Raw genomic sequence first — 9,292 nt, 5'->3', positions numbered from 1 at the left:
AAAAACTGAGGATACTAAGATAGAAATTAGAACTCAGGGTGGAGGAGATACCTATAGACTAGCAAGAGACAGAGAAAGAAGAATTATAAGGCCTCCTCAAAGATATGGACAAGCTGAATTAACAGCATTTGCTCTCACTGTAGAAGAAGAAATTATTGAACAAGAACCAAGATCTTTTCAGGAAGCCATGTCTAGTAAAGAGGCTGATAAATGGACTCTTGCCATGCAAGAAGAAATGGAATCTCTAAACAAAAATAAAACTTGGGAAATGGTTCAAAAGCCTGAAAATCAAAAGCTGATTGAATCAAAATGGATTTATAAAAGAAAAGAGGGAATACCAGGGGTTGAACTACCTAGATACAAAGCTAGGCTAGTAGCTAAGGGGTTCACACAGAGAGAGGGAGTTGATTACAATGAAATCTTCTCTCCCGTGGTAAAACACAGCTCAATAAGACTGTTGCTCTCTTTTGTAGCCTATAAAGATATGCATTTGGAACAGCTGGATGTTAAAACAGCTTTCTTACATGGTGAATTAGAAGAAATCATATACATGCAGTCACCAGAAGGGTTCACAACAGAAACCACAAAGAATCAAGTATGCTTACTCAAGAAATCACTTTATGGACTTAAACAGTCCCCAAGACAGTGGTATAAAAGGTTTGATTCATACATGATTCAAAGTGGATTCATTAGAAGCAACTATGACAGCTGTGTATATTACAAACAACATGAAGGAAATCCAATATATCTACTTCTATATGTGGATGATGCTCATTGCTTGTAAGGACAAAAACCAGATTGATAAAGTCAAATGCATATTGAAATCTGAATTCGAAATGAAGGATTTGGGCCCAGCAAAGAGGATTTTGGGAATGGAGATAGTTAGGGAAAGGGAAAAAAGGCTTCTCTACCTATCTCAAAAATCCTACATTTCAAAAGTTCTTAACAGGTTTGGAATGGATCAAGTAAAACCAGTCAACACTCCTATTGGACAGCATACTAAGCTTTCAGTTACTCAGATACCAGAAACAGATGAGGACAAAGAATTTATGAAGAAAATTCCTTATGCTAGCATGGTGGGAAGTCTCATGTATGCCATGGTATGCACTAGACCTGATCTAACTTATGCTGTCAGTTTGGTTAGCAGGTTTATGAGCAATCCAGGAAAACCACATTGGCATGCTATTAAATGTGTTTTTCAATACTTATCTGGTACAAGATGTTTGGGACTGAAGTTTGGAGAAAACAAGCAAGTAGGTTCTGAATTACAAGGCTTTGTTGATTCAGATTATGCAGGGAACCTGGACACAAGGAAATCATTAACTGGTTTTGTGTTCATGATTTTTGGAGGAGCTGTAAATTGGAAGGCAAACTTACAGCCAATGGTAGCCTTATCTACAACTGAGGCAGAATATATTGCCATGACCGAGGCAATAAAAGAGTCTATATGGTTAAAAGGGATATCACATGAATTAGGCATGACTAATGGCAGTGTCACAGTTTACTGTGATAATCAGAGCTCAATACATCTAGCCAAGAACAATGTCTATGATGAGAGATCCAAACATATAGACATTAGATTACATTTTGTGAGAGACATAACATCTGCTGGAGAGGTTGGAGTGGAAAAGATTCCTACTGAAGACAATCCTTCTGACATGATGACCAAGTCTCTACCTACAATCAAGTTTAGACACTGTCTAAGCTTGATTCACATGGAAAATTACTAAGTACCCGTTAAGGGGAACATGTAGGAATAGCTAGAAGGAGAAAGCACCTTCCAAGGTTTAAATGCTTGTCAAGGTGGAGAATTGTTATAAAAGGTGACAACCATTTATAACCTTACACTTGTCAAGTGGAGGAAAAATAATAGTCTATGCTCGAGTAAGTGTACTGAGGTGGAAGGCTGCCAGGTTTCCTCATTTGCTTGTAATATACTATAAAAGGGATCCATGTGATCCATCCTTTTTTGAATCAGAAAGTGAGAGTTACATACAGGAGAACAAGGGAGAAAGAACTTGAGAGAAAAGAATATTTTCTTGGAGAAAATAGAATCTGTGAGAGAGAGTTCTGAGCTTTGTACACAAATCTGTATGGTTCAAACGTGATCAATAAAATTACAAAGGCTTCTAGCTGTTCCTGCCGTGGATGTAGATCATTAGGATCGAACCACGTAAACATTTTTGTGTTCTTTACTTGTTTTCTTTACTGCTTTTAAAGTTTTCGGATTTCTTGGCACAATCTTGGCAGAGCAATTATGCATTTGTTTCATTTCATTAAGGCAGAATTACAACAATAACCCTACCACGGGGGTGAAACATGGAATATGGCCCAGCCACGGGTATAATGGTGGCTTATAACCCTACCACGGGGGTGAAACATGGCATATGGCCCAGCCACGGGTATAATGGTGGTTTATAACCCTACCACGGGGGTTAAACATGGAATATGGCACAGCCACAGGTATAATGGTGGTTTATAACCCTACCACGGGGGTTAAACATGGTATTGTCCCGATGTGATACTAAACGATGATATGATTATAATGTTTCAGTTTAGAAATGCCAACGGATTTTCTTTTTGGAATAAGTTTATTTTTCTGGAAACTTTGCTCTAATGCTTTTGTACAAAGTTTCGTTTCTGCATTCTGAAAGTAAATGTTTTGTTCTGCTTATCAAATGTTATAAATGCTCATATTTACATGCTAGTATATGCTCTCTGCTTGCTGAGTTGTTGATAACTCACCCCGTTAATCTTCATAATATTTCAGATGACATCGATGGTTCAGCTGAGGATCAATATTAGAGTTTATGGAGAAGATTAGCAGTGATTTGTTGTTGGGTATCTCATGATATTAGTGTTGGTGTTGGAGGTTAATTATTTTTCTTAAGTTTGCTTCAATGGATTTAGACGTTTTATGGAGACTTATGTTAATGTTATATTATTTCTAGTTGTTATTTGAGACATGAAGAAGAGTTGATTTTATTTGGGTTGTTGGATTGAATATTGGATAAATGACTTTATATGGTTTATTTAATTGAAGTATTTACGTTTGATTTGAGGTTTGAGAAAATATATATTCTTGAATTTGGAAGTACTCTAGCCTTGTTAGAGTTGATTATCAGGTTATATGAGTTAACTCTCTGGACCCTCGGGGACGGGGCGTTACAGGTACTCTGTATTATTTTGATATAACATCTGAAAACTTTTGGCATACTTATCTGTTTGATTCTGATTCTGAATATGGTTCTGATATGATGATGCTGGTTCACGTGATATGGTTGGTACCACCATGATATGATATGATATGAGTGCACCCACTTTGTTTGGAAACAGAGTGATCTTTTATGTGTTCTTTCCTATGTGCACACCCGTGGCTCTGAGATTGAAAAATGGAAAGTTTCATAATATGATACTGCCTGGTTTGGCCACCGGGGATAGCACAACCTTACCACGGGAGTTAAACATGGTATATGATATGATATGATATGAAATGATAAGATGTTCAGTTATGTTATGCCAAAGTGTTCTTGAATATGAAATGGTTTATGAATAGGAAAGGGTTGAAATGTTGCCCTGATTTTGTATCTGCATACTAAACTTTCTAAAAAGGACTCATGTTTACACACTAGTATAGGTTTTTTGCTTACTGAGTTGTTGATAACTCACTCCCTTATCTTCATTATTTTTCAGATGTTATTGACGACCCAGCTGGGAGTCAGGAATAGAATTTGGAGGTTGGCTAGATATGGATAGACGGTCATGTACCTAAGGGTACCATTGTTAGAAGAAGAGTTTGAGATTCTTCTTGATGTTTAAAGTTATTGAGACTTAAGATGTATCAGTTTATTATGTTAAGATTTAATTATATTTTGGGTTTAGTAGGACCTATGATTTTATCAGTTTGGTATGTTACTATTATCGGGAAATTGTGGACCCTTTGATTTATTATTATTGCATTAAAGATTGTGTAGAGTTTGTAATGAGATTATTTAGAAGATATGAGATTGATTTCGCTTATGAAGTCTTTGGAAATTATTCTTTGAATGTATTGGGAGACATATTTATAAGTGACAGGTAATAATTCTCCAAGCCACCCAGGTTTGGGGCGTTACAGAGGGTACCAATGATCCATCCACGGAGTAGTCGGTCAGATAATTTCCTCCATCTCAGGTAAGTAGAACTCAGTTCCTTGTGACTGGTTGTTGTGGCTTCATCAGGGATGAGATCATACGGTGGAGGGGAGGCAGCGTCTGTGAGGTGTCCCATGAGGTATTGGCTCTCAGCCAAGGCCATGATCTGCTCCCTCCATAAGGGGTAATTCCCCTAGTTCAACCGTAAGGTCACGAAATTGTTGACCGAAAGTGAGATTGACGACATGGGAGTAAGGCTCTCTTGGTCGCACAAGGCTCTGATTACCATAGAGACAATTGAACAGCAGGTGTTTGTGAAAAAAAGTAAATTAAGAGGATTCGGTGGATGTGATTTCCATTCTAGTGCATGAAGCCGTTGCGTGTAGCGTTTCCTCGTGTGGACTTGTATCCGTTGTAGGAGTGTCTGAGCATTTTCCTTTATTTTATGCTGTCTGGTGACCTACCTACGAAAATCTTGAGATAGTTTTCGAAGATTAATATTACTTTTCATCTTAGATCTTTTCATTCCCAATCACTCGTAGATATAGCACATTTACGCGGGTTCATATACCAAGCACTTAAAATATGTCATACAGTATTAACTAATCAGGAATAGATAGCAGGAAAAGCACACGACACACGATGGAACTGCAGTATTATAATGGAGCTAATCAGGAGTTAATCTTCCTGCAATTCTTTCTAATCTCTCCCCTCGAGCCTGTCAATGGAGAAATATTTCCCATCTTAATCATGGACTGGGCAAACTGCTCGAAGAACAGCTCGTTGTTTTCTGAAAATGTCTTCACCAATTCTATGGATGCTTCCTTCTTTGTGAGAAGAACTTGATCAGAGCTTAGAAGGCCTTTAAAATACAACAAGTTCTTGAAATAGCTGTTGTCAAATTTTGTTGGGCTGAGAAAGTCCAAGAAAAACAGGTTCTGATCACCACCTGATCTCGGGCATCTGGTTCTCAATTTGGCAGCATACGATTGATCAAATGTGCTGTCGGGTAGCCCATTGCCTGACTGGTTGTAGAGTCTCTGCTTGAAGCTGGTGCAACGGGCATTTCCTATCGTGTGGCTCCCTGCATAACAATTATTCAAACTTCAATAATCTTCTTGCCATACTGAATTAAACCAGGTTAATTTAGATGGTGACTTTGTTTTGAAGTTAAACCAGGTTAATCACATGTGTTCTGGGTAATTTAGATTCCTCCACACCCATTCCATCAATCATTTATCCTTAAATTAAGGACCCAGATTGTGGTTTGGCACAATGGTAGGTTCAAGCTAGCTCTTTAAATATTACCGGATAGCGCAACAAGATCAACGACATTAAGTCCTTGTCCCAGGAACTTGGTGAGGATAGTCTGGAATGTGTTGTTTGGAGCAGGGATGTTGTTATTTGAGCCACTCAAGCTTGCAATTCTGGAGTCCCTTCTTCCTAATGAAACGTCCCAGCTGGGTCCACCACTCTGCATATTCAAAACGTGGTCAAGTTCTGATTATACACACACACATATGTTGGCTAGCCAAAAGTTGTTTTTAGGTAAAAGTATATTTTCTTCCATCAACAAATTATAAAGCTAACAAAATTCACACATTGCAAGTTCAATCTTAAGTATAAAAAATCTCAATCGACTGAGCAAAAAACTCATTTTCTTTTATATAGTTTAGGGATGGAAAATATATTTTGGCTTATTTCTGTCATGCAGCAAAATTATGACAAGACTATAAAAATGTGGCACTTTACTAGAACAGTGGAGTCTCTAGCAGCTAGAGCCACAATATCAGCACAAGATACTGTATGTGGGCACTCGTCCTCCAAAGCAGATTTTATCTCGTCCAGAACTTCAAACCCTCGAGCAGAGTTCCTGTTTGGGTTCGACCTCTTCTCACTGACTATGCTTCCGTTGCTGTCCAACAATAGGGATGCATCGCAGCCCTGCAAAATATGAAGAGTTTTTTGTATATAAGTTGACATGCATGCATGGATAATGCAGTGTAGTCTTTATAACCTGTTAAATGAGATGAGTTTGGGAAGTTGGAAGACCTGGACAAAACAGTCGTGGAAATGGAGCCTAAGCAATGAAGCCGCCATGCGAGCTTCTTTGGCCACAGCCTTGGCCACTATGGACTTCACAATTTGTTGAGCTTTCGGGCAGGAGTGATCATAAAACTGTGGGTAGAGGTAGCCCCCATGGTTCTTGCTAGAGAAGCAGCAAAGGGGAGCAAAGGCAAAAAGAGAGAGAACTAAGAAAAGGTTCGTAAACTGAGACATTATTAGTATTGACTCTCTCTTTTTGTCCCAATCCTTTCAAGATCAAGACCCCTCTCTGTATAGAACACTCGCAGAGAAATGGTCAGGACCTGCTATGATTGAAAGCTGATGAATGGCATTAGGGGGGGGATTTATAGGGGAAACTTTTTGTAGACATTTGACAAAGTCCTACGTAATTAAGAGAGAGAGAGAGAGAGAGAGAGCAAAAAACTGGGAAGGGAACAAAAAAGTTGGAGTTGGTATCTATCTGTCAAAGAAAAAGGAACCCAAAAAGTAACAAGAGACTTGGAATGGGTAAGTAGCTTTTCCAATAATGGGCTTGCTTGTTCATCATGATAACGCATCAGCTTTAAGTTCCCTTATTTTAACAGAAAACAGCAATCCATTGGGTCGTAAATCGTTCTCATAAAAACCGGTGGAACGAAAGGTCTAAATCAAGAGCTCTGCTTCTTAATTAGCATTATATTAATTTTACGATACTCAATTGATTAAAATCACTAAAAACGTGTCCTCTAGTCTTGAGCTTTAATTCTTGTTTGTTATAAAGATTAATCTAGAAGTTTACAAGTTGGTCAACCTGCAGTACTGCATCTATTCCTGGTTGTTTTTGGGTCAGGAGAAGAAAGACATTATCATGAAATAGAGAAATTCAGGATGTTTGGTGCCAATAGTGGTTCGATGTTGACTCACCTGCTCTGTTGACAACACGAATGAACTCGGTGCCATCCAAGTGCGACTATGTAGGAAAGTAAACCCGAAGCCAATTAAAAAAATAAAGCCTTTATAGCGAGCTGAATCTTCATGTTCTTGGCACCACCTTAAACTACTTCGGTTTACCATGTTTTTTTTTTTTTTTTTCAGTACTCGACCATGGCCGTTTCCTAGGATCATCTTGTACAACTAGTGTTGGCTATATGTTCGTCTATGCCTTCCCTATTGTTGAAATAGATCGAGGGTTTTGGAGAAAATAATGCATGTATATTTTCTGTGTATAAAACTGTACAAAATAGGCTTATATAGTTGAATATGGCCAATGTAAATAAGGAAATACAATGAAGGAGTATATATTCTATCCTAGAGTAATTACAAGAAATTAAGAATATTATCATAATATTCTAAGAATATTAGATATAATCTAAGATATATATGTATACACTAACACGTAACACCCTCATTCATCAGATTTGTTGGTGATATCAATGCACTAACACGTATATAATGTATACACTAACATGTATCACTTAAGAATATTGAGATAAAATGTGATAAAAAAATATATTAATAGTAGTAAAATAGTTTGTGAATAGTAGTAAAATAATTTGAATTAAAATATTTTATAGGGTTTTAGAAAATGAGAGAGAAAAAATTGAATAAAAATATTATAAAATTAAAATATTGTTAGAATATAATTTTTGTTTTGAAATTTGAAAAAAATTGAATTATTTTTTACAATTTGTTTGAAGATTTGAAAAAATTGTAATGATTAGGTAAAGAAAAAAAAAATTGAAGATTTACAATTGAAAAGTATGTGGTTTTTTCAAAAATTAAAAAAAATGTATTTAAATAGTATTTAAATATTAAAATAAGATAGATTGAGATAAAAATATCTCAACATCCAAAGGGATCTCAGATAATTTAAGTTCTCATTTTCCACATTCTCGTTTTCCCAAACATCCTTATCATCTTTAGAGGCTTAGTTAACCTCCATTTAATTACAATTTCAGTTGTCGAGTTCGTAGCGAGATTGTATTAATAAAAAATGATTGGATAATGAAACAAGTTTTTCAATGTACGTAGTAAATGGACAGTCAAACTACTTCTACGGATTTCCTTTTCTTTTTTTCCTTTTTTTTTTTTTTAGTGAATTTGTGTCTGTGTCAGTAGCACTAGTACTCTAAATTAATGTAACATGCTAAGATCAGTACTTTTGTTTTTCTTTTTTTGGTTATAAATTGCAAATTAGTATCTTGAATTTCTTGTTTAGCAATTCAAGACATGAGTTTTAAATTTTCGTAAAATTAATACCTAAATTTAAAAAAAAAAAATTGAAATTATGTATTTATGTCAATCTCTCCTTAAAAAAAGAAGGGAAGGATTGCCATGTGACATTAATGTATCAGCCAATCACCTTTGATTGGTTGGCAAAGGTATTAATGTCACTTGTCATCCAATAAAAATTTGATATTTAAGTCTAATTTAGATATTGAGAATACTTTATTATTATTTTTTATTTTATTATTATTTTTTATTTATTTTTATTATAATTTAATATTTTTTTATTAATATTTTTTTATTATTTACAGAATATTTAAGAATGCCAAATTTTATTCTGACTTTGCAAGTAACTTAAAACTTTATTTAATAAAGATGTATGAAAGATGTGAAATAAGTTACCCCATTTGTTTTCTACAATATGGAGTTGCTATTCCCCATGCAGCTTTCGAGATGTTGCGTGCATGGGTCTTCTCTTTTACATATTTTTTTGTGGAGCTGTTTAAATTTTGGTTTTCTTCTGCATGTTGACATTCCATATAACCTGACAATCTTATTTCGTAATTATAGGTGTTTGCCTGCTTTGAGGGTTCGGACATATATAGAAAAAGCTAATGCTTTAGTCTGAAAACAAAGATAACGGGAATATTAGGTTAATCCTATCCATCCACTAATAAAATAAAATAAAATAAAATAAAGATATTATAGGTAGGGTTGGAGAACCAATCATTTTAGAGTACTAAAATCATTTCATTTATTTTATTTATTTTTTATTTCTTAGGTAAGCATTTGATTCTTTGATCTCAAGAGATATATATATATATATATATATATATATAATATATATCTTAATTGAAATGTGAACTTTTACTAGGTTTAAAAGAATG

General features: G+C 35.4%; 1 protein-coding gene across 1 annotated transcript; it reads right to left on the bottom strand.

The window, feature by feature from the left end:
* Positions 1–4,789: 4,789 nt before the first annotated feature.
* On the bottom strand, positions 4,790–6,457 carry LOC108999320 (peroxidase 72-like). Its single transcript, XM_018976207.2, has 4 exons — positions 6,186–6,457; positions 5,886–6,077; positions 5,442–5,607; positions 4,790–5,217 (listed from the first exon to the last, which is right to left on the bottom strand). The coding sequence occupies exons 1-4, from the start codon at positions 6,411–6,413 to the stop codon at positions 4,805–4,807; spliced, it is 999 nt and encodes a 332-aa protein (XP_018831752.1). The 5' UTR covers positions 6,414–6,457; the 3' UTR covers positions 4,790–4,804.
* Positions 6,458–9,292: the final 2,835 nt, after the last annotated feature.

Source organism: Juglans regia, chromosome 11, assembly GCF_001411555.2.
Source record: "Juglans regia cultivar Chandler chromosome 11, Walnut 2.0, whole genome shotgun sequence".
Lineage (NCBI taxonomy): Eukaryota > Viridiplantae > Streptophyta > Magnoliopsida > Fagales > Juglandaceae > Juglans > Juglans regia.
Note: the sequence above shows the minus strand (reverse complement) of the source record. Positions and strands in the feature narration are given on the sequence as shown.

Coding starts and splice junctions, on each gene's coding strand:
- LOC108999320 (XM_018976207.2), bottom strand. CDS start 6,413: ATGTCTCAGTTTACGAACCTTTTCTTAGTTCTCTCTCTTTTTGCCTTT. Junction 5,608..5,885: donor CTAGAGACTCCACTGTTCTA/GTAAAGTGCCAC, acceptor TTGAATATGCAG/AGTGGTGGACCCAGCTGGGA. Junction 5,218..5,441: donor TGATCTTGTTGCGCTATCCG/GTAATATTTAAA, acceptor ATTGTTATGCAG/GGAGCCACACGATAGGAAAT.